The sequence below is a fragment of the Mobula hypostoma genome, chromosome 15 (genome assembly GCF_963921235.1).
Source record: "Mobula hypostoma chromosome 15, sMobHyp1.1, whole genome shotgun sequence".
Lineage (NCBI taxonomy): Eukaryota > Metazoa > Chordata > Chondrichthyes > Myliobatiformes > Myliobatidae > Mobula > Mobula hypostoma.
This window is the reverse complement of record NC_086111.1, coordinates 59,573,260-59,600,075: the sequence shown is the minus strand read 5'-3', so window position 1 is coordinate 59,600,075 and position 26,816 is coordinate 59,573,260. Positions and strand designations below refer to the sequence as shown.

The following is a 26,816-nucleotide window of genomic DNA, read 5'->3' as shown; positions in this document are numbered from 1 at the left end:
GAGTGAGCATATGCATAGCAACTGCGATAATGTGGACGAATGAGGAGTTATCTGTTTTGGTTCCAAAAACAAAATGGCAGGTTATGAGAATGGTGATTGGGAAAGGGGGAGGTGCAACAAGAGTCATGTGACCACTTGCAGGAAACAAGCGTTCAAGTCAAGCAAGTAGAAAGGCAGGGGGTAGATTGGCCTTCATTGTGGAGGTTTTCAATGCTGGAACAAGGCCGCCTTGCTGCAGCTGCACAGAGGCTTGACAAAAATCCCATCAGGATTAGTCCTTATCCAAGAAAGGAATGTTTATGCCTAGGAGGATATAATTAGATTTACTGCACTGATTCTAGGGCATAAAGGAAGAGATAAGGTTATTGAAGTCTTTATTCACTGGAGGCATATGAATGAGAGGAGATTTCATAGTAACTTGCAAAATTCTCAGTAGACACTGGTAGAATATTCTTTCTGGTTGGATAGTTAAGAACCAGAGGTCACAAGGAGAAATCTCTTCTTATACATCATGCCTCTGAGGTTGAGTGGGACTACAACCAGAGGTCATTGGTTAAGGGTAAAAGGTGAAAAGTTTAAGAAGAACACGAGGGGAAAATTCTTCACTCAGAGAATGTTCACAGTGCGGAACAAGCTGCCATTGAAAGTGGTGCTTGCGAGCTCAGTTTGAACACTTAAGAGAAGTTTGGCTAGGTACATGAATGGGAGGTGTATGGAGGGCTGTGGTCCGGTGCAGGTCAACGGAACCAGGCAGTTTAAATGATTTGTCATGGGCCAAAGGGTCTGTTTTGGTGCGGTATTTCTTCACGACTCTATGCTGAGCCAGTGAGATTTCATGCCACATATAGTGGAAGACAAATGATTAAATATATTCAAGGAGGACGATACAAAGTGGTCAGAGGATTTAGGGATAAAGCTGGAAATAGGTAATGATGCCGATAATCAGCCAGGACTGTGTTGAATGGTCAGGTAGACCCAAAAGACCTGTAGCTGTCCATTCCAAATCCATCATATGTTGCACTCTTCCAACAGTCTAGGCCTGGTAAACGATCTGGATCTTTGAAATGTGCATTTTTTTTTTGTTTAAAGTGTCCTCCATAAAGGAGCACATTATGACACCCCTTCCCAAGACTGACCATGATATTGTCATACACCTGGCCATCCAAAAACAAGGTGATTTCACACGATGAACTTCCTCAAGCTCTTACTAGACAGCTGTCAGTAATATAGGAATGAGGGATCTCTTCAAACTGAAAATCGGGAATGATTGGACTGTGATAAATATCTGTGTGATTGTTGGATCAGTTCAAGTTAGACGAGCTGATTTTCCTCCCAGTATAATAACTTGTACTAATAATACTTTGGACAAAGATAATTTACCCTTACATTGTGAGCTACAGTACATTTGTGTGTCTGATGAAAGTTAGTTTGAAAGTATTAATTTTCTTGCTTGCATTCACCATTCGACCTCCCTTCCACTGACATTTCTGGGTATGAAAGCACTCCACATATCCTCTGGTACACAATTGTGTGGGCGGGTTGGTCTGAACTTGGCAATACGTAAATTTGGCTGAGGGAAGGGAGGGAGAAGACTCAAGCCAACAGCAAAAGGCTCAGTTGCACACCTCTGACAGCAGAGGCCTAGGTGGGCAAGATAGATCCTAAGACAAGGACAGGAGGACACTCAACCCTTTGTAACTCTGTGTTCCTAAAAAAGGGGCCATTCAAGCTCAAAGGTGTTACTCTCGCCCAAACTGCAGAAGAGATGTTCTAAGATCTAGAACTTCTCTTTATGATTGAGTATTTTGGGAAGCTCAAACAGTCAGAGACATTGAGGTAGTATAGTTAATTCCTTTTCATACATAATTGAGAAAGTACAGGGGAGAAAAAAAACATGAAATGCCCAAGATTTATTTTAAATCAAGAAATTTTACAATAATATCCTTCAATATGTAATTTCACTTCTTTTGCTTAAGAATCTAAAATGATCAAGTTACATCATATTACTTATTCTGCATGTTTTCCAATATAGACAATTCAGAAAAGTAACAGATATACCAAATCCTAAGTAGAGGGAGAAAATATGTAAAATATTTCAAACGATGAGAATGTATCATAATTGCATTGTTTGCTCTCCCACCAGATTAACACAATATTCTATCAAATGGGTTGAACCACAAGAGCATAGCTATGAAGCAGTCCATACTGTACGTGATGAGTTCACTGTTAAAACATTCAGTTCACATTGTTTTTACAAGCCCTGTTATATCAGACAACACAGAACCAGTCAACTGTTGAGACATTTTTGCTTTTCAAGCATCACGAACATTCCCGATGTCAGTTACCCACTTTGTTAGAGGGGCCACTGATGAGATTTACATTAAACAATAAGCTGATCTTGCCACTGGGAGTTCAGGCTAACAACCTTGACCTTTTCAAATTACCCCGAGTGGCAGTTTCCTCCTGACAACTTAAATAGAAAATTCAGTTTTTAAATTGGTCTGTATTAATTGCATTTTACATGGATGAGAAAATGTTAAACTTTCTAAATTCATAATATAGTTAGCTCCCTTATATTAAAACTCTACCCACTTTCTTCTTCTTGTGACATTTTGACATATTTATGCTACTAAAATTAGCTGGAAAGATTGTAAAAGTTAATACAAAAGACTACTTTGACACCCGTTATGGAGCCCTTATCTACATTTTTTTTGTTAACATTGGTAATAAAGTGCAGTATTAGTTCTGGAATATTTTTGGTCTGAGAATTTTGAATGTAGCGAGAGTCACAATGGAACCAGATTTTGCAGTCAACTTTACTAAATTCCATTCCAGAAGACAGCCAAGACGTTTGCTTAATGTCAAAAAAAAGTTCAGTATTTAGTTTGTGACCTTGTTTTACAAAAGATTGACTCATACAGAAACATAATAGGATACATTCTGGAAAACATTACTAAATTTACACTTGAATGCTAACTTTACCTGTCATTTAAGAACAATGAACATGCATACTCAAGAATGCATGAACCTGATATCCCCAAATAATCTGTAAACACAGCTTTAAGCAATCTAAACTTGAGAGATTTCTTTAGATTCGTGGATGAACTAGATAAATTCAGTGACACAAGAGGTACTGTCGATGCTGGAAATCTAGAGCAGTACACACATTGTGCTGGAGGAGCTCAGCAGGTCAGGCAGCATCTATAGATGGGAATAAACAGTGGGCTGAGACCCTTCAATAGAACTCATGAAGTGTCCTGATGAAGGGTCGGGGCCTGAAACGTTGACTGTTTATTGCCATCTATAGATGCTGTCTGCCTATATTTTTTGCTGAAGATTGTCACATCAATACAAAATAAAACATTTTGAGTTTGTTAACAAAAATCTTAAAGTATTCAACAGTCCGTATTCTAACTAGAACACTTATTGAGAAAACCACACTGAACATTTGTTGCTATCATAACCAGAAGACAGCCACATGAATGATGGAACTGAGTGTATAAATAACCAGAAATCTGGAACACTTGTTGAGACTGACAATCAGCTCAATTAGGCAAAGTACATTTTTGTCATGATGTAATGGATTCATCAAGTTGATGTATATATGACTGTTTAAAAGTGAGCGTAACAATGGAAAATGCTACTGTAATTTTGAGATTTTCTTCATTTAAGTAAAAAAAAATGCATCCAACTAAAAGCAGTTATTATCCATCTACAGAAGTCATGCCTGAACAAATGACTTAATGGGGCGGTAGCGTAGTGGTTAGCACAACACTCTACAGTACCAGAGACCTAGGTTCAATTCCCACCTCTGCCTGTAAAGAGCTTGTACGTTCTCCCCATGACCGTGTGGGTTTCCTCCCACAGTCCAAAGACATACAAGTTAGTAGGTTAATTAGTCATTATAAATTGTCCCATAATTAGACTAGGTATCTCAGTAAAATAAATAAAATAAAATATTCAAATTCAAACAGAACTCTTCTTGATTCCCAAATTGTTTCCATATTAGTGATTCCCATTAGTTTCCAAATGATATTAATAGACTTAAATCTGTTCGCTATAAAAATCTAATGACCTTAATGAGGATTTATCTTTCATGTGGGAGCTGAGGTGAGCAAAATTAATGATTGAATTATAGAGCATGGAAGCAGGTCCTTTGCCCCTAACCGATCAGCAAACTGAGTCCATGGACCTCTTACTTAACGGTATTGGTCTGTGGCATAAAAAAAGGTTGGGAACCCGTGCATTTATACTAGTCCGTAAGACACAAGAGAATTAGGCCATTCAGCCTATTAAGTCTAATCTGCCAATCCCATTTCATTTTCCCCATATTATCTTCAACTACCCTCAGATTGCACCATTTGGTTGCACACTAGGAGCAATTACAATGGCCGCACGTGTGGACTGTGGGAGGAAACTAGAGTGCTGAGAGGAAACCTATACAGCCACAGGAAGAACATGCAGATTCTACACAGACAGCACGCAGAGTTAGGGTAGAACTGGGTCACAGGAGCTCTAAGACACCAACTGTAATGCCCACACTGGTGTTGAGGAAGTAAGTGATCTTTAACTAATCCCATCCTGAAAAGCTCTGTTGTAAAACTCTAATCTGCAGGAAAACAGTTAAAAAGGATGGTGCAATTCCACTCCGACCCATAACACTGCAGATTTTGACAGCAAGTCTAGCACCCACTAGCTTCCCAGTGAATATGGGAGTCTGAAAGTTGAAACCTTCTCCTGACTAAAGCATCTCATGTCAGCTCTCAGTCAGGCAAAACTTATCAGGAAGCTGGTTGAAGGGTGTAAATTACAGTATTTCCTTGGTGAATCTAGGACCAAAAGGGTTACTACAAGGAATTCGTGCTAGAGCTTCCTCTTCTGGGAGCCAGACCTTCAGAACAGCCAAGCCAGGTTGCTTTCCAGACATGTAACATTCCCAGCTGCCACTTCACAAGGGTTACCCACGATCTGCGGGCTATTTGATTTTGTGACTTTGCTGTGGTGCAGCCGCCTCTCACCCTGAAACAGGAAAACAACAAGGCAGTGTTCACACAAGGCTTGGTGGCTAAATTCCGCTGCTGCTCCAAATTCAGCTGCTTGGCAGGAAGGTTGCCTTCTCCCACTGGGAGCTAAAGTAAGTCCTTCATTGGTAGATGCATGAAGCCATACCACAGTATTTAAATACAGTGCACAGCAGCGTAGCAGCTAGCATAACGCTAGCATAACGCTACCACAGAGCCAGTACAATTCTGCCGCTGTTGGCAAGGAGCGTGCACGCCATCTCCATGCTTCCACATTCCAAAGACATAACGGGTTAGGGTCAGGAAGTGGTGGGCATGCTATTTTGGCACCAGAGTATAGCGCCCCCCCCCCCCCCAAGGGCTGACCTCAGCACGTATTCAGACTGTGTCGGTCGTTCACGCACATCGAAGCTTCGGCGTACGTGACAAATAAAGCTAATCTTTAATAATATTCCAATCCATCTGCCCACACCCTTAGAAATGCAATAACCTTTGCATTAATGTGACCATTTCCCATGGCAGCCATTTTATTGCAAGTTCTATCTCTTGCAAGGATTTGCACTGTAAATGGCAAGCACTATTTTTTTTTTAGAAAATTTGCTTGTAGATAGGTTAGATACGGGAAATAATAGAAAAATAGCTGCATAAAAATGTGGAGATGGGGTTGAGGGGGGTGGAACATGTAGATGTGAATGGAAGGGAAAGCCTCGGGGCAGTTCCATATGCATTTGGTGCCCGTCACAACAGTTTGGGACAGAGCTCAGATTAAAGGATTGCACTATTGAACAATTATATTACCAAATAATACCTGTATTTATGTAAAATAGTAGCAATGCTATTAAATTTTATATTAGCATATAATATCCAAAAAGGGTACAATTAATAAACTAGATTTTAGTACAATCTGTGCAAAAGTTTTCCATGAATAGTTAAATATTGTAGGCACTACACTTCACCCAGTTATTAAAATAGATATTGCCAAAATTAAATTATTTTATCTCAAGCATATAAAAAAAAAGATTTATTTAATTGCTTTCTCAAAAAGAATGTTGTCTCTAACCACATCCAATAGTTTTTCTGGCTAATGGCATTCTTTGGTTTGGATAGTGGAATTACTGTTGATCTGAAATACACACCATCAGAAAATAGTGCTGTCAGTTTCAATAAAATCAAGGTTAGTTTTTAAAGAGATTGTTGAGTGATTCAGCCAGTTCAGTAAAATTCAGCTCCCACCCCCATCATTGCTAACATAAAAAGCAAGTTTAAAAAACACATATCATTCCCGCCCCCCGTTATTCTGGAATCTGTTTTTTTTGAACAAAACAGATAAAGTGCACAATGCATTTTCCAGGAGAGATCTTCCCTGCTGGCAGTTTGCAAATGCAAGGCGAAGAGCACATCAGTATCATTTGCTGCCGAATACTTTGTCCTCATCCATCCAAACCACGCACTCTGAATCAATAATAAGGCTGGCATTGATCCAAGCTGCATGCAGAACCACACACATCACAAAGCACAACATCCAGGCAAGGAGTTAGCTGCAATTTTCTGTCACTAGGTTAGCCACTGCCTTCGGTAATCTGCTCTTTGATCATTTCCAATCAACGGTGAAAATTACATTGTTGTTTGGGAGCACAAAATGGCCGCCTGTTGTGGGCTACAACACAGCAACTGAAGGGTGCAGAATCATTCTCAAAACGTAATTACAATAGACACGCATTTGTTTCAAGTTTCAGATTAAATCACCACCTATAAAAGTAGGTCAGACAAGCAGACAAAACCTCACAGTAAAGCATTAATTGATTTTAAAAGAACAATATTCATAGGACTGCTTGGGTTTCCCAATACTGAAATTGGCACATAAAATAGCTGGAATGCAGTTTTAATTGTAAGGCAACAACAGATATGCTAAAGAACAATAGCATGATGTACACTCCGCCTTTTTCCACCCACTGCTTACAAGCAACTAAATCAGGAGCTTTCCTAGGTATTAGCTCTAAGTATTAGTTCATATTTAAAATGTTCAGGTCTTCTCCACAAAATAACCTGTTCAGAATTATAAAATTCATTAGAAAAAGGGCTGGTAGACTAAGTAAGTATTTCAGTATCAGTAGTTAAGGCAGTAGGACCACTGGTCCTATTGGAATTTCAAGTTATATGTCATATAATCAGTGAAAACTGGACTATCAGCTTCAAATTGTAGGAATGAGCAGATGTCACAAGAGTTTTCAAGAACGCATAACTAAACTGTTACTGGCTCTGAGTGAGTTACACCGCATTCGTGATTTATCTCTCGATCTGAGAATGAGATGCAAAACCCGATGAAGTTAGCCCGCAACATCAGCAGCTACAGCCCCATCCTTCATTCACGTCCTTGCTATTTAATTTGAGGGTTTCCGTTGCTTTCTCAGTGAACACTGGCCCACCGTGCCTCAGCATCAACTCCGTAGCCATTTTGATAAAAGCCTCTTCCACATTGCTAGAATCTTTGGCGGAAGTTTCTAATACAGAGACGATATCATAGTGATCTGCAAGAGTTTGGGCTTCTTGGTATTCAACCTCTCGTAAATCTTCCATATCAGACTTGTTCCCTGCAACGAGAAACAAAAGTATTTTACTAAATGAATGTAAGGTTAGTTTATTCTTATGTATGGATGTCGACCAGTTTATCAAAACTGATGCAGCTCAGAGGCCTGCATGGCAAAAAGTCATCATTACATTTATTTGCTCGGCTCCATATTCCTTTTTTTCTTTAAACAGTGATCACTCATTTCTGTTGATATTTTGAACCGGTTGGACTGTCTCTGCAGGCAGAAATTAACAAATGACACAGCGCTGGGTTGAATTGAAATGAATATGCCTGGATTGTTTTGTTGGTTTGGTGTTTTATGTTCCGTGTTTTCCCACACGATTTGTTCTTTTCTTGTGTGTGTTTGGAGTTTGATGTTTTTCTTTGAACGGGTTCCATAGTTCACTTTCTTTGTTTCATGGCTGTCTGGAGAAGACAAATCTCAGGGTTTGTACTGCTTATGTACTTTGATAATAAATATACTCTGAACTTAATGTGGGATTTTTGGCTCCAAAAGTTCTAAGGAACTTCTCCTGCTGTCTGTTCCAAGTTTCTTGCATTATGGCTCCTTGTTCTAAAGAAATGAATTTCATTTGTGCATCTATCACAACCTCTAGATGCCCGACTTGCTTCACAGCCAACAGTGTCTTTGGGATGCAATCATTTCTGCATCCAAACTATACACAGCAAGTTCACACTGACAAACGATTCAGGGTTAAACGGAGCCCTGAACAATAGGGGCAACTCCCCTCCTCATCTTCAACATGGTCGTCTGACAGAAGAAAATAAAAATAGGGCACAAGAAACTGCAGAAAAAACTAGGCCTCTATTTGATACATTGGGAAAATGGCAGCTTGGACAATGCAGCAACCCCTCTTTAAAACAAACATATCCACCGGAGTAATTGACCAGTGGAAGCCCAAGTTCAGTGTGTTGAGTGATCCAGCTCATGAAAGTCTGACAAACAGAACGAGGGGTAACCTTTAGGGGAGAAATGGTGGAACTGCACGTCTCAGAAGTAACACTGATAACATTCAGATTAGGCTGGCGGAGTAACAGATATCAGAGCATTGTGGTGAAATTGCTTGTCTGACTGGAGGAAGGCTTACAGGGGCCAGTGATGCAGCCACTGCTTTTACTGATCTATTTTCATGACCTGAATTGGGAGTACAAATCCACAATTTCTAAGACCTTAAGATATAGAAGCAGAATTAGGCCATGTAGCCCATCGAGTCTGCTCCGCTATCTCATCATGGCTGATCCATTTCCCCCTCAGTCCCAATATCCTGCCTTCTCCCTGTAACCCTTCATGCCCTGATTAATCAAGAATTTTATCAACCTCAGCCTTATATATACATAAAGATTTGCTGCCACAGGCAGCTATAGAGGCCGAATTCCACAGATTCACCACTCTCTGGCTAAAGAAATTCCTCATTTCCATTCTAAAAGGACATCCCTCTATTCTAAGGCTGTGCCTTCTGGTTCTAGACTTGCTTCACCATAGGAAATGTCCTCTCCACATCCACTCTACCAAGGACTTTCAACATCTGATAGATTTCAATAAGATCCTAGCTTATCCTTCTGAATTCCAGTGAGCACAGGCCCAAAGCCATCAATCAGTCCTCAATGATAAGCCTTTCATTCCTGGAGTTATTCTCATGAACGTCCTCTGGACCCTCTCCAATGACAGCACATCCCTTCTTAGATAAGGGGCCCAAAACTACTCCAGGGCCTGTGGAACAAGCAGGATGTTTGGTAGAAGAAGCATTCTGTGGAAAACTGGCAAGATAGGAAGAATTAACAGCATCAAGATTGAATAAAATTGATAATAAAGGGCTGAGAGAGCAGAAGAACCCAGATGTGCGTGTGCACAATTAATTGAAAATGATAACACATTTTGAGAAAGCAGAAAGTAAGGCGCACACAGTTCTGGGCTCCATCAACAGGCAGAGCACAAAACTTGTGCTGAACCTGATCTGGTTTCCACTGAAGAATTGTGTTTGCTGCCACATCATGGGAAGAATGTAAGCAAGTTAAAAAACAAGGAAAAAGGAAAGGTACGTCGCACCCGGAGTTTCTCCAGTTAGCGGACCATTTCCCTCCACGCCTCTCTGACGTAGTGGGGAACCCCGTACGAGGCAAGTTACAGCAGTGGTTTGCCACTGCCTTCTGCCGGGTGAGTTTCCAAAGAGATCACCAGCTCGTAACCCAGAACGGATGGAAAGCGTGCAGGGGAGCCGGCTGGATTCGAACTCGGGACCTTTCGTCCCAAAGTCCAGCACTGATGCCACTACGCCACCAGCCGAGTCTTAAAAAACAAGGTCCAGGAAAAAAACTACAAAAAAATGATGCCTCGGATGAGGAACTTCAGTTGCAAGACCAAAGAGATAGATGCTTTTCTTTAAAAGCAGGCTGAAAGGAAATTTGATGAAAGTAAATAAAAACATAAGAAATAAGAGCAGAAGTAGGCCATCCGGCCCATCAAGCCTGCCCTGCCATTCAATAAGATCATGGCTGATCTGGCCATGGACTCATCTCCACCCAGCTGCCTCTTCCCCATAACCCTTAATTCCTCTACTATGCAAAAATCTATCAAACCTTGTCTTAAATATATTTGCTGAGGAAGCCTCCACTGCTTCATTGGGTAGAGAATTCCATAGATTCACCACTCTCAGAGAAAAGCTGTTCTTCCTCATCTCCATCCTAAATCTACTCCCCCGAATCTTGAGGCTTTGTCCCCTAGTTCTAGTCTCACCCACCAGTGGAAACAACCTTCCTGCCTCTATCTTATCTATCCCTTTCATAATTTTATATGTTTCTATAAGATCACTTCTCATTCTTCTGAATTCCAGTGAGTACAGTCCCATGCAACTCAATCTCTCCTCATAGTCTAACCCCCTCATCTCTGGAATCAACCTGGTGAACCTCCTCTGCACCACCTCCAAAGCTAGTATATCCTTCCTTAAGTAAGGAGACCAGAACTGTGTGCAGTACTCCAGGTGCGGCCTCACCTGTACCCTGTACAGTTGCAGCATAACCTCCCTGCTCTTAAATTCAATCCTTTTAGCAATGAAGGCCAACGTTCCATTTGCCTTCTTGACAGCCTGCTGCACCTGCAAACCAACCTTTTGTGATTCATACACAAGCACTCACAAGTCCCTCGGCACAGCAGCATGCTGCAATTTTTTACCATTTAAATAACAATCTGTTCTTTCATTTTGCCTTCCTAAGTGGATGACCTTGCATTTACCAACATTGTACTCCATCTACAAGACCCTTGCCCACGCACTATCTATATCTCTCCGTAGACTTTCCAAATCTTCTGCACAATTTGCTTTCCCACTCAATTTAGTATCATCAGCAAACTTAGATATACTGCACTCAGTCTCCTCTTCCAGATTGTTTAATGTATATCGTGAACAGTTGTGGCCCAGCACTGACCCCTGCAGCACATCACTCACCACTGATTGCCAACCACAGTAACACCCACGCATCTAACTCTCTGCTTTCTATTAGTTAACCAATCCTCTATCCATGCTATACGTCACCCCCAACTCTGTGCATCCTTACTTTATGGATGTCTTTTATGTGGCAACTTATCGAACGCCTTCTGAAAATCCAAGTAAATAACGTCTATCTGTTCCCCTCTATCCACTGCGCCTGTTACATCCTCGAAGAACTCCAGTAAGTTTGTCAAAGAGGACCTGCCTTTGCTGAATCCACGCTGCATCTGCTTGATGGATCCATTTCTTTCCAGATGTCTCGCTATTGCTTCTTTAATGATAGCTTCAAGCATTTTCCCAACTACAGATGTTATACTAACTGGCCTATAGTTACCTGCCTTTTGCCTACATCCTATTTTGAACAGTGGCGTGACATTCACGGTCTTCCACTGTTCAAAAAATTTTGGTAAATCATCACCAAAGGCTCTACCATAGCTCCTGCCACTTTCTTTCAGTACCCTGGGATGCATTCCATCAGGACCAGGGGACTTATCTATCTTCATGCCCACAAGTTTGCTCAGCACTATCACTTTAGGGATAGTTATTGTATTGAGGTCCTCACCTCCCATCGCATCCATAACATCTCACTTTGGCATGTTAGACGCATCCCCTACCATGAAGACCGACACAAAATAGTCATTCAAAACCTTGGGCATTTCCTCGTTTTTCAGTATCAATTCCCCCTTCTCGTCCTCCAAGGGACCTAATTCACTTTAGTCACCCTTTTCCGCTTTATATAATTATAAAAACTTCTACTATCCTTTTTTATATATTTTGTGCTAGCTTATTTTCATAATCTAGCTTCCTTTTCTTTATTGCTCGCTTCGTGGTACTTTGTGAATTTTAAAGTTTTCCCAATCCTCCAGTTTCCTACTACTCTTGGCGATTTTGTATGCATGAGTTTTTAGTTTGATGTCTTCTTTTATTTCCTCAGTTATCCAAGATTGGCTCTCCTCACCCTTACTGTCCTTGATTTTAACTGCAACATACTTTTGTTGAGCACCGTGAAAAATCTTTGGAAGCCTTCCACTGTTCCTCAACTGTCGCACCATTTGGCCTGTGTTCCCAGTCTATACTAGCCAAATCTTCCCTCATCCCATTGCAGTCTCCATTGTTTAGGCATAATACACTGGTTTTAGATTGATCTATTGCACCCTCCATTTGTATGAGAAATTCAATCACACTATGATTTCAATCACTCTTTCCAGGAGTATCCCCAACTACAAGATCACTAATTTTACCCGTTTCATTGCACAGGACCAGATCTAAGATAGCACGTACCCTTGTAGGTTCAGTAACATGCTGTTCAAGAAAGCAGTCACAGATGCATTCTATGAAGCCCTCCTTAAGACTGCCTTGACCAACTCAACTCACCCAATCTGTGTGCAAGTTAAAGTCCACCACGATAACTGCTGTTCCATTCTTACATACCTCAGGTATTTCTTTGTTTATTGCACATGCCACTATAATGTTATTATTCGGTGGCCAATAGACAACTCCCACCAGTGATTTTTTCCCTTTATGACTCCTAATCTCTACCCAGATGGATTCAACGTTCTGCTCCTTATATCGTCTTGTGAGAGATCTTATATCGTCTCTCACTATCGTCCTGATCTCATCTTTAATTAAAAGTGCTACCCCACCAACCTTACCTTCCTGCCTATCCTTCCGTTATTACCTGATATCCTTGGATATTTAATTCCCAATTCTCTTCACCCTGCAACCATGTTTCTGTAATGGTCACTAAATCATACCTCTTTATACTGATTTGAGCCACAAGTTCAATGCCCTACCTCCCCCTTGTACTCCATCCATTATTTATTTATATACACACATTCTTTTTCTCTCTCTCCTTTTTCTCCCTCTGTCCCTCTCACTATACCCCTTGCCCATCCTCTGGGCTTTGTCCCCCTCCCCCTTTTCCTTCTCCCTGGGCCTCCTGTCCCATGATCCTCTCATATCCCTTTTGCCAATCACCTGTCCAGCTCTTGGCTCCATCCCTCCGCTCCTGTCTTCTCCTATCATTTTGGATCTCCCCCTCCCTCTCTCAAATCTCTTACTAGCTCTTCCTTCAGTTAGTCCTGACGAAGGGTCTCGGCCCGAAACGTCAACTACCTCTTCCTAGAGATGCTGCCTGGCCTGCTGTGTTCACCAGCAACTTTGATGTGTGTTGCACAAGTTCACTGACCCTGTTTCAAATACTATGCGCTTTCAAATAAAGTGCCCTTACACTCATCGTGCTTTTAAAACATTGTAATCCTTTACTCTTTTGCACTTTTCTTCACTCCACTCTTAGTTTTCTCTTTTTAATCTTTTGTTTTTTCTTTATTCATACTTCTCCAATCTGTTGAACTCACCCCCCTATTTAGTTGAAATCCCTATCCACGGCCCTAGCTATGCAATTCGCCAGGATCCAGGTCCCATCACGGTTCAGGTGGAGCCCGTCCCATTGGTACAGCTCCCTCCTTCCCCAATACTGGTGCCAATTCCCCATGAATTCAAACCCACTTCTCCCACACCAATCCTTGAGCTACGCACTTAACTCTCTAATCTTCTTGACCCTGTGCCAATCTGCACGTGGCTCAGGTAGTAATCCAGAGATAACTACCTTTTCGATTCTGCCTTTTAAAACTTAGTCCCTAGCTGCTCAAATTCCCTCAGCAGAACGTTTTTCCTCATTTTACCTATGTCGTTGGTACCCACATGCACCACGACAACTGGATCTTTCCCCTCCCATTGCAAATTCCTCTGCAAGTCAGATAAGATGTCCTGAACCCGGGCACCAGGCTGGCAACACAGCCTTCGGGATGCTCTATCCTCGCAACAGAGAACTCTATTCCCCTGACTTTATTATCCCCAATTACCACATGTCTCTCAATCCCTCTCTTGAATGCCTCCACTATGGTGCCACCTCCTTCCTACAGCCCCCACTCTCATCCACACAGGGTGCAAAAATCTCAGACATGATGGACAAGCTCAAGGGCTGAGGCTCCTCCAGCACTGTCTCTTGGATCCCACTACCCATCTCAGTCGCAGTCACACCCTCTTGTCCCTGACCACAGACCGAATTTGAGGCAGCTAATCTAATGGGTGTGACTACCTCCTGAAACAGAATCCAGGTAACTCTCCCCCTCCCTGATGTGCCGTAGTGTTTGAACCTCAGATTCCAGGTCGTCAACCTTGAGCCCGAGTTCCTCGAGCAACCAACACTTGCTGCAGATGTGGTCACCAGGAACCACAATGGGGTCCACCCGCTCCCACATCATGCAGCTACAGCGCATCACCCGATCCTGCATCACCCCTTTAATTAGCTGTAATTTAGTGACTTTTTAAATCAACCACTACAAAAGCCTTACTTGCTACTTACCCGTGCCTCCTCCCCAAAGCCTCAAGTTCCCACTCCTACACTGGTCCTCTCACACAATGGCCGCTCCGCTTTGACCCTGCTTTACTTTTAATTGCTCCTGCTAATGAATTGCGAATCGACTGGTCCACCGCTAATGTGCCAATCCTTGCGAAACACTCCTTTTTTAAAAACTCTTCTCCCCAACCTGCACGAAGCTCTCTCTCTTCGAATCGATTGGTCCGCCGCTAATATAAAATGATGAGGAATTCAGACAGCGGCAGGTTGTCCCCCTTTGTAAATGAAAGGTTAAAGATTAAAGGTCAGAGGCATAAAGGGGAAGATAATTAAGAATGACATGGGAGTTTTTAAAAGATAAAGAAAGCAGTGGATCATTGGAACCTGGAATGTGCTGCCTGCAAATATTGTGGAAGCAGGTACTATTGTGGACTTCATGCAGAAATTAGGTATAATGGGGAGAAAGGTTTGTAAGGTTATGGAAAAAGGGCTGGTGGAGGGTTTCATTAAATTTTGCCTATGCTAGCTCTCCTTTGTTATAAGCTTTCTATGATTGTGTAGAGATGCAACTTTACCCCTGGCAGTAACAATCCATTACTGCTAGTAACAGACAATCTAAATCATGTCTGAAGAATCCTTCAGGCAAACTTGTCAAGGTCCTTGCCACTGTCGTTCTGGCAGCAAAGAGCCAACATCCTGCACACAAGGAGCATCAACTTCCTGTCACGCAGGAAAATTCACCTGGTGAATCTTCACCAAGTCAGAAGTTCCAAAGATGCAACAACTCTCAATTGAGAGGAAGAACCCATCGGTAACAAGAAAGATTAATGGAACTTACTTTTTGATATTAACACAATTAAAAAAAACAAAACACTATTAGGGAAAGTTTGCAGATGCTGAAAATCCAGAGCAAAACACACACAAAATTCTGGAGGAACTCAGCAGGTCAGGCAGCATCTGTGGAAATAAATAAACAGTCGATGTTTTGGGCCGAGACCCTTCTTCAGGACCGAGAAGGAAGGAGGAAGATGCAGGAATAAAAAGGTAAGGTTTTCCACTGTTGAATTTTAATTCTTACAGCAACTTAACCCTTAGTAATAATGGTCCACATGAACAAACGGACAAAATGCATCTCATAGACGCTATGTTTGGCTGAAAATTTTCAAGAAAAATTCCAAAACGTGCATGTTCTAATAAGTTAAGATTACGCTTTTTCCTAGACTGAGTATTTTTCCAAGAGATATTACCAGAACCGGACAGCTTTGATTGTCAGTTAGCCAGAGCTGTGGCCTGGACAAACATTAAAGCAGTTCATTACTGGCCCACAGGAGGAACAACACACCACTGGATTCAATAGCCAAGTTCTGTAGAGCCACAACATGGCCTCCTGGCCGTTATACTTAGCACCCTGACCAATGTCATTCACCTTCATTACCACGTTATCTACTTTCTCCATCCAATCTGCCCCTTCTGGGGAGCTCAGAACTTTGACCCAATGATCCCTTCGTACAGGTCCTTATTGATCAGGAGCTGGCTCTGACAACATTGACCATGTCCGTGAGGAAATGGAGATGACTCTGGTTTGTTGCTCCTGTGGTGGATCGAAAAGATACATCCTGCAGGCCGTATAATGGCCACCCACTGCATGGCCCTTCAGAGCTCTGTTTATATTAACATACTGTTTTTATCATCCTTCAGAGCATAAAATGTATTTTTAAAAATCAATAATATACACACATAAAACTAGGTTTGTTTTTAATTCGAAAGACCAAAGGAATTACTCTCTTCAGTATGTACTTTTTGTACTTTTGGTTGTGGAAACACGACTAAACTCTTCTCAGGCTTCCAGCCGGGTATCGCTTTTAACCAACGTTTCGATGACAAACTCTGCCATCTTCATCATGGATGAAGCCTGGACACGTCTAGTCTGGTAGTATTTATACCCCCGTCGTCCGTCCCTCCTGATTGATTAGTCCTCATCCAATCAGTTTTCCACTCTCCCACCTTGCCTACAATCTTACTTAGAACGAGACCTTCACTTTTGTACCTTTGTTAGAATTCTTTTCCTCTAGTTTTATTTCAATGACCCCTTCACCAGGCAGTCCCAAAAGCCATTGGCATGGCACAGTAGTTTTGTACCTAAATCAATTCTATGGCCATTGTGAATGGAATGATTTATCAGCACATTGCACTATACTGAAACCCCCATTTTAGTTCCACTTAATAATCCTTTTTACAGAGCTAATGCAGGGTTTAGTTCAAAATTATATGCAAAATTAATCAGGCCCTTTTTAAAACACTTAAGTAAAAATACAAATTTTATATTCAGGAGTTTATGAATATGTGCTACTAAATCAGACTTGTGCTCTGATGATCTAACAGGAGCAGAAAGTAAACCTCTTTCCCATCATTTAAACAAAGAGTTCCCAACCTGGTTCCACAGACCCTTTGGTCCGTGGCATAAAAAAAAGGTAGGAAACCCATAACTTAAACCTTCACTGACAATAAGGCTCTCCGGCTGGCCCTTTATTTGGTGCACAATGATCACAGAAAGATACAAGTGAAATGGCTGGGCTGGACATGACCCCACTCCAGTACACATTGGGCTTGGTTTACAATGAGTTATTTTAACCAACTGAAGGTCCAAAACACCTGAGACGGTTGTAAAATAGAGGCCCTTAAGGTCAATGCGTCCATACCATCAAGATGTCTAACTGATTGGTGACAACACAAAAAATTGTCAGCTGTGAATAGTGAGGAAGGCTGTCAATGGATTCAACAGGATATAAACCAGCTGGAAGTATGGGCAGAGAAATGGCAGATGGAGTTTAATCCACACAAGTGTGAAGTGTTGCATCTTGGGAGCTCAAATTTAAGAGGAAGGTATAAATGGCTGGCAGTTAAGGAGCACTGATACACAGAGGGATCATTGGGTCAAAGTTCTGAGCTGCCCTGGAGAAGCAGATAGGGTGGAAAAAGTAGACTGGGTGGTAAAGAAGGTGAATGGCATTGGTCAGGACGCCATGTTGTGGCTCTATAAAACTCTGTTTAGGCCACATTTGGGTTATTGTGTGCAGTTGTGATCACCACATTACAGGAAAGATGTGGAACCTTATCTCTGAGGTCTTTTATAATTAATAATGTTAATAATTTCCCTACAACTACTGATGGTTTAGAAGGTTTTGAGGGCAAATTGTGAAACACTGATAAGTCAATATTATCTTCTGGGCACAAATGCAGCCTAGCTGGTGGCCTGCTGGGAAAAAAAAACTTCAGTTTTAATCTCAGTTCATTTAGAGTGGCAGAATTATCAAAGCATTACAACACAGGACACGGCCGATTGGCCCATCACATCCGCGTTGGACCTATTACCCTGCAGAACCTTTACTTTCCCCTTAAATTTTCAAACATTTCCCCAATACCCTCTTAAAAACTGCAAGTTAATCTGCATGAACCCCTCTGCCGTACAATGCATTTCTTATCATAACTACTTGCCACGTTTAAAAAAAAACAAACTCTTCACAACTTCCATGGATCGTCAGCCAATCGGATGAGATCAGTGCCCGCCGGTGCTCAACACTTCTCCAGTTGGGAGTTCCTCACGTTTGACTGACTCCAGATCATCATAATCTTGTACCCGGCATCAAATCTCATCTGAACATCCTCACCACTCCTTTCAGAACTACAACACTACTTCTTTAAGGTCAAGCAACAAATGGTGACATTCATCCACTGACACCCCATTTCAGGCAGGTGGGGATGATCACAGTCCAATACAGCAGTTGCAATGTACAGCAAAGCGAGAAGCTACAGAGGGTGACAATTGTTAAGTTCTTCTAAAACTTGCGTACAATATTTGTCCATTCTATATAAATACGCACATTACATTTATATATGCACACATATATAGCCATCACCATCTTATGAACCAAATTCATTAACTATTTCACTGCACTTGCCTGCACAACTAAATGCAGGGTTTAGTTCACAATTATATGCAAAAATAATCAGGTCCTTGTAAAAACCCATTCTTCTTGCCTGATTCCTTCCTCTCCAGTCCTTTACTTTTCCTTTCCACCTGGCGTTACCCATCACCTTCGAGCTATTTTTCCTCCCCCCACCTTTTTACTCTGACGTCTTCCCCCTTTCTTTCCAGTGCTGAAGAAGGATCTCAGTCTGTTTATTAATTTTCATAGATGCTGCCTGATTAATTGAGTTCCTCTGGGTGTGTGTGTGTGTGTGTGTGTGTGTGTGTGTGTGTGTTGGTGTCCAAGTAAAAATACAAGTATTAGAATCAGGAGTTTAAGAAAATGTGTTACTGAATCAGATTCATGCTCTAACGATCTAAAAGAAAAGCAGAAAGTAAACCTCATTCCCATTATTTAAACCATCACTGGCAACCCGTCTCTCAGACTGGCCCTTTGTTTGCTGCACAACCATTACAGCAAGATACAAGTCAAAAGGCTGGGCTGCAAATGCCCCCCGCTCCAGTATACATCACTTGAAGTTTACACTTCGTTATTTTAATCAACTGAAGGTCCGAAACTCTTGAGATTGTTATACAAGAGAGGCTCTCTCTCAATGTAGCAAAACAGTTTTACAACACAGAAGCCGGCTTTTAAGCTCAACCTGTCCTTACCAACCAAGATGTCTATCTGAGCTAGTTCCATGGTATCGTTGTAATACCCAGAAACCACCTGCCCCAATATTTAAATGAGGAAGAAAATCCATCTGATATCATTTCAGAAACAAAAAATGAACATTTTAGTTAAACAAGTGTTTCACACAGATGAGCCACCTTCTCAGAGGGGAGGACATGCTGCTGATGAAACAACCTGAGGTAATAGCAAATCAGCAGCATTCAGTGTAAGGAGAATTACATCACTGATTCCTGTCATGCAAGTCCTAACTCCAAAAAACAGCATCAGTCAAAGTCCCCAGACTCCCCGCACTGCTTTCACATCAGCACGACTTTTTTTCCCCTTTGGCGTTTCTGTTCTCAAATTCTCTATTCTAATTATGAATAAGAATGGCAACCACAAGAAAATCTGCAGATGCTGGAAATCGAAAGCAACACACACACACACAAAATGCCGGAGGAACTCAGCAGGTCAGGCAGCATCTGTGGAGGGAAATGGACAGTCGATGTTTCAAATCAAAATCCTCCACTGGGACTGATAGACAACTGGATTCCTATCCATAATCGTGCTCCTACCAGACAGCATACGTCACTTGCTCTTTCACATCATCATCATTATGTGCCGTGCCATATGACATCATCATTATGTGCCATGTCGTATGACGACCATGGTCTCCATGGCCATGATTGTTTTCGGCAAATTCTTCTACAGAAGTGGTTTGCCATCGTGTTCTTCTAGGCACTGTCTTTACAGGATGGGTGACTCCAGCCATCATTAATCCTCTTCAGAGATTGTCTGCCTGGCATCAGTGGTGGCATAACCAGGACTATTGATAAGCACCAGCTGCTCGAATGACCATCCACCACCTGCTAGCAGAGGGAGGGAGCACCTTGGTAGTGATGCATCTATACCCCGCCAGCGTTCTCATACCTCTCCAATATACATGTATTTCAGTACTAATTGTGCACACATAGAATACTTACAAATGTACTATGACATAGAGCACCACAGCACAGAAATAGGCCTTTAACATAAGAAATAGGAGCAGGAGTAGGCCATCTGGCCCATCGAGCTTGCTCTGCCAATCAAAAAGATCATGGCTGATCTGGCCATGGACTCATCTCCACTTACCTGCCTTTTCCCCATAATCCTTAATTCCCCTACTATGCAAAAATCTATCCAACCTTGTCCTAAATATATTTACTGAGGAAGCCTCCACTGCTTCATTGGGCAGAGAGTTCCACAGATTCACCAGTCTCTGGGAATAGCAGTTCCTCCTCATCTCCATCCTAAGTCTACTCCTCCGAATCTTGAGGCTATGTCCCCTAGTTCTAGTCTCACCTACCAGTGGAAACAACCTTCTTGCTTCTATCTTATCTATCCCTTTCATAATTTTGTATGTTTCTATAAGATCTCCTCTCATTCTTCTGAATTCCAGCGAGTACAGTCCCAGGCGACTCAAACTCTCCTCATAATCCAAACCCCTCATCTCTGGAATCAACCTGATGAACCTCCTCTGCACTGTCTTCAAAGACAGCACACCCTTCCTCAAGTAAGGAGACCAGAACTGCACGCAGTACTCCAGGTGTGGCCTCACCTGTACCCTGTACAGTTGTGGCATAACCTCCATGCTCTTAGCTTCAATTCCTATAGCAATAAAGGCCAACATTCCATTTGCCTTCTTGATAGCCTGCTGCAAACCATTCAGCCCATCTAGTCCAGGCTGAACCATTATTCTGCCTCATCCCATTGACCCTCCCCTGCCCCCCCACCCCCGGCCACCTGAACCCACAGCCCTCCATACCCCTCCTGTCCATGTACTTTCCCAAACGGTAAAATTGGTAAAGATTCACCTCTTTAGCTGTTCACTCTACATATGAGAATTTTCCAGATTTGATCACCTGAACAGGAATGGAAATAAAAGGCTTACATGAACACTATCTCAGCAAGTCAAGGGGTTCTGATGGTTCCAAACTACAGGCCATTCAATGAAGTAGCTGCCTTATGAAGTCCTGCCACGATGGCTTCCTGAGGGCACCAGAGGCATTCAGCATGAAGGGTGTATGAATTGAAGCAATTGAAAGACTGAATGTGAACTTCACACAGAACAAGACAGGATGTTCTAGTCGCAGGGAGGTTGCTAAGTGTTCCTGACAATTTCCTTATCTGAGGTCTCCGTCGATCAGAGTTGACCATGGATGTTGTGTCCTAGCTGTCTAGATACGCAAGCCTGGGCAGTAGGATATGGAGAGGCTGTTGCCCATGTAGCACGTTCCCCCTCTCCAAGCTGAGGAACCCAAAGGAACGGCAGAGACTGACACAGTGTTGCAGGAGTTGCCAGTCAGCACTGAACTCAATGTAGGACTGCCTTAGGGACTCCAGCTCTGGATCTTTCCCTCGGGGTTTACTCCCGAAGCTTTCCCCATGACTGGGTATAGACGCAAGTCAGCTGAGGTTTGAGATCAGTCTTCCTTTTCCTGGATGAGCTCCCAACCACGGCTGACGAGCCCCATCTGCCCCAAGCGACTGGTTTTAAGGTACCAGAAACACTCCTTCGCCCTTTCTCCTGTCAGTAGAAACGGTTCCGCCAGGCTTAGTAACTAAGCTACACGTGAAGGCCAGGAGCTGGACCTGGTTGTCAGAGGCTATATGAGGCACACGCCATTGGGAGCTTTTAATAGGTAGTGGGAGCTTGTTCCCATTACCACCCGAGGCTATATCCTTATCACTGTATATTAAAACACACCACCGTAAATTGTTAGGGTGTCTCAACGGTAGCTGGCCAACTGCTGATGGACTGCACCGGGGAACCCTATACATTTAAGGCATTTACTGTGCTGGGGTAGTAAGGAGTTTGCATCATTTAAAATGCTAAAGGATTGATAAAATTGTAACATGCTGCAAGTTTCATGAAAATACTGGCCGCCTTTTGCACTGCCTCTCTTTTTTTTCTTCTGTAAGACACAAAGTCATTGGAGTTCTGCTCTTTGATTTAGAGGCATATGATGGAGATTTCTGCATGTAAATAAACAGAATTGTGGGAAGGGAGAGAAGGTCAACAGTATAGTGGACCTTAAAGCATTTGCCTTTCTCAATTATCTCATTTGTTTCTGCTCCAAATTTGAAAATGTGCTGTCTCATCCAACCCATGTTAACAAAAACAGCAACCGCATCCAGTCATCAAAGTGAGCAGAATCTACACTGCAGTGAACTTGCAAAGATTTATAAAAGTCCCAGTGCAAGCCGCCAGTCTTCTATCTCCATTCCCGATATCCAATCAAAATCCTTCTCATGTGCTCCCATCATTCCCAATATCCAATCAGTGTCCTTCTCATGTGCTCCCTCATTCCTGATATCCAATCAGTGTCCTTCTCATGTGCTCCCTCATTCCCGATATCCAATCGGTGTCCTTCTCATGTGCTCCCTCATTCCTGATATCCAATCAGTGTTCTCCTCATGTACTCCCTCATTCCCAGTATCCAATCAGTATCCCTCTCCTGTACACCCCTCACCTGGTGCCAGGAGGACAGAGGTCCCTGACATGCACAAGGGGAAATACCTGGGCACAACCAAAGCACACACTGTAATCCACGCTGCCAATGCACTGACGCTTCATTTAAGATGAAGTGTAGCAAAATTGTTGCAGAGAAATGCAACTTATGCAAGGATAAAGCTGCAGCTATTAATACTGGTGCTCACTTTCCTGGCCAGGGAATGGGTATTCACAAGCACGATTCCAATCTACTTACTCCATAGATGAGAAAATGACCAATTAATCATCGTGTAATATTCAAACCTGCAAATAAACCTACCTATTAATAACTGTACAATGTTTGAGCCTGAATATTTCTTCACGTCCTCTATCCACTGAGGCACAGATGCAAACGTTCCTCTTTTGCTAATGTCATAAGCGATAATTGCACCATTAGCACTTCGATAATAACTCTGTGTAATTGTTCTAAATCGTTCTTGTCCAGCTGTGTCCCATATCTGCAACTGGAAGACAAACGGAAAGCACGTGAATGTTAAATGATCAATAAAGCAATGGCGGTGCTCAGCAGGGGGTAGTATTGAGTTCGCTTTACCATATTTCCCTTTTTGACAATGGATGATGAAAGACAGATGCAATTTTAGAATCTGAGACTCTGAACTAATTGGGTTGCTGCCGGATTTTGGTATTTCCCTTTTAACGGAATAATTCCCAAACAGGTAGGGGCACTTCACATCTGAAGCTGACACGGTAAACCAATTGTGGGAGATATAAAGGACCGGGGTAAATTCAGCAGATTTGAAAGTACAGGCAAAACAACAAAAAGCTATTTATGAAAATCCTGCCGGATAGGAGGTATTAGTAGAACTCGCGCTGTTTCTGTGTTGTGCACATTTCAGAAGAGGTCACCAGACCAGAATTTAACTTTTTGTTATTCTCTCTCTCTCACTGCCAGCATTGTCTAACCTGCTCAATATTTCTAGCATTTTGTGTTTCTTTTCAGATTTCCAGCATCCGGGAATATCTGACCCTCAAATTTAAAAAAAAAGCCCAAAGCAGCTTACTGTTCAAAAGTAAAATATTGTATAACAGAAAAGACAATCGATGGGAACTTAAATGATGAAATGGAACCACCAGCTCAGAGGTGGCTCAAATACTAAAGCACAGACCTTGACCTGTCTGTCATTGTAATCTAACTGAAATAACCTAAGCCATATGATTAACCATAAAGACATTATAAGCTTCAAAACAAAACCACTGATGTGTATTCTGATTCAAACTATTAAAGCAGAACTGGATTGATTTTAAAACTGGGTGTTTGCTTTAAAGTATATTTGAAAATTTTAAATAGATATTTAAGAAAAATTCTGGAAACAGATTGTGCTGCCTCAGGGAGTGTTATAAAACACGTAAGATACAAAAACAGAAAACACAGATGCAAAAACAAAGTTTTGAAAGCACCATGGGACTTTATATTGATTAATCTGATTACTTAGTAACCTGTTCTGTGTACTGAGCACAGAACTCAGTTCGCCTTTTTTTCTTGTCCAGTTTCATGCTGCCAAGTAGCTGCAGGCACGGATAAAAATAAGCAAAACGATTTCTAACTTCCTCTTTTTGACTCTATAACCACAAAAACTTTCATCTTGTCAATTCACGGTATAACGTTTAAAAAAAAACCAAACAATTTCCTCTCTGTTTAGGCACGGAATCCGGCCATTCGGCCCATCAACCCTCAAACTTTGATTGATGGATTATTCCCATAATCCAGACTTCTCTCTTCAGGAAACGGTATAGAGAATCGGGTCTTCGGTTATAACCCGAAATTACACATTTCTCTAACCATCACATTGCGATAATACTTTGCAAAACGGTCCATTCAACAAGAAACAAACTTATACATGAACATCACGTGTAATTCAAAAATATAATTGCCCGGGGTTGCAGTTTTATCGATTTAAGTGTGGATCATTATTTAGAAATAAGGGAGAGACGCCGAGCTATTGCCGGTGCCCAGGGCTGAATGAAGGGGCACGGGATCCACACTTCACTTCACTCCCATTCCAACACAAACATCTCTGCGAAGGGTCAGCGAGTCAGGCTGCACCCGTGCAGACAGGTACAGAAACTCCGCTCCTCTCCCCGCACATGCTGCCCGACCAGCCGAGTCTCTGCAGCTTTTTGACTTGTTCTCGTTTCCGACCCACCCCGACACCTCACTCACCTTCACCCGCTTGCCCTGGATCTCCAAGGTTTTCATTGTGAAGTCCACCCCGATCGTGTTGCCCTGCCTTTCCACGAAGATGCCCGACTTGAAGCGCTGTACGACGCAGGTCTTGCCAACGCCGGCGTCTCCGATCAGCACCACCTTGAACAGAAAGTCGAACGACTCGTCCGGATCCACCGGCCCCGCCATCGCTGACGGGCTACCAACCACCCCCGCCCAAGGGCTGACGGCCCCCCGCGCTGGTAACGCCGACTAAAAGGGCGACGATAATAAAAAGCCGCGCCAAGCTGTGCCCATGACGTGGATGCAAAACCCCGGAACTGATAATACGGAAGGAAGGCCACAAGGACCTCCACCAAACGCCCACTTCAGCGCCTGAACGCAGTAACATGCGAGGGATAGGGCGCTTTCACCTGCTGGCCCCTGAGCGCCTTCAAGACCCATTACCGCGCCCCCTAGAGACACATGAAGACCAGCGAAATCGCAGTTCTGCCCCCTTTCCCTAATAGAAACAATGCAAAATAAAACACATTTTAACGATGCATGTTTTGTGAACAAAGATACCTAGAAAGAGTAAATGGAATTGATTTTTAATAATTTAACAGACAAACGACGTCGTTTCTCGCTGATGCTGCCTGATGTGATCTGTTTCCGCCATGTTTAATAGAGTTCAGATTTCCAGGACTCTGTGTTCGTTTATTCTATTAAACTATCGTTGATACAGTTTCTAGCACATTAACGTAGAATGTCAAGATCTCCTCTTTTTTTCCCAGTTATAAAATAGAATCCCGTTGACCAAAATGTGTTTAATTTGCACAGAGGGAGTTCAAAGTTCAAGTTCGCGATTTATCAATTTTGACTTTCCAAATTACTTGCATCAAACTATACACTCTCAATAGGTCGCCAGTATCCTCATCTAAGCTTCTCAAGCTCTGATGAATAGTTGGATTAAAATGATTGAAAGTAGAAATCTGAAAAACACAGGGAATGATTTGCTCTGACCAAATTGTAAATTATACAAGATTAATTATCCGACGCGTTGGTAACACTTCACAATGATTGACATTTATCTTCACCTATTCGATACGTCTGATAAATCCCCTTTCTCTTTGTTCCTCCCATAGATTTTCAAGGCCCACAAAGGAGAGTCAGGTCTGATTGCTGGCATCAAACAACTGGGACACGGCTTGGATTTAAACTCTGACCTTCTGTACTGATGTCAGGTTGTTGGAATCAGAATTATCAGCTAATTCAAACCTTGGAACTGCCTGTTAACAGATTTAAAAGTTTAGCAGGATCATCTTTTGCTGTATGCTGGTTGACTTTTTTTCTCTGGCATCAAACGCCAAGGAAGTATGTTTGTTATTTATTGATTGATTGATTGATTGAGACACAGTGTGGAATAGGTCATTCTGGCCCTTCGAGCCATGCAGCCCAGCAACCCCAGATTTAGCCCTAGATTAATCACAGGACAATTTACAATGACCAATTAACCTACCAACCGGTACGTCTTTGGACTGTGGGAGGAAACCGGAGCACCCGGAGGAAACCCACGCAGCCATGGGGAGCAGCGTCCTTACAGGCAGTAGCAGGTACAGGAGAAGATGTAATGAATTATGGCATTCCACTACCACTACCTCCTTTTATTATTTCTGGGATACTTCAGTTGTAGTGTATTTAATATTTAGTCATAGTCATACTTTATTGATCCCGAGGGAAATTGGTTTTCATTACAGTTGCACCATAAATAATTAAATAGTAATAAACCATAAATAATTAAATAGTAATATTTAAATTATGCCAGGAAATAAGTCCAGGACTAGCCTATTGGCTCAGGGTGTCTGACCCTCCAAGGGAGGAGTTGTAAAGTTTGATGGCCACAGGCAGGAATGACTTCCTATGACGCTTTGTGCTGCATCTCGGTGGAATGAGTCTCTGGCTGAATGTACTCCTGTGCCCAACCAGTCCATTATGTAGTGGATGGGAGACATTGTCCAAGATGGCA

At 42.3% G+C, this 26,816-nt stretch overlaps 1 protein-coding gene across 1 annotated transcript; it reads right to left on the bottom strand.

Annotated features, from left to right (window-relative positions):
- Positions 1–1,907: 1,907 nt before the first annotated feature.
- Positions 1,908–25,123, bottom strand: rab43 (RAB43, member RAS oncogene family). The gene is made up of 3 exons (XM_063068143.1): positions 24,809–25,123; positions 22,907–23,090; positions 1,908–7,612 (listed from the first exon to the last, which is right to left on the bottom strand). The coding sequence occupies exons 1-3, from the start codon at positions 24,998–25,000 to the stop codon at positions 7,362–7,364; spliced, it is 627 nt and encodes a 208-aa protein (XP_062924213.1). The 5' UTR covers positions 25,001–25,123; the 3' UTR covers positions 1,908–7,361.
- Positions 25,124–26,816: the final 1,693 nt, after the last annotated feature.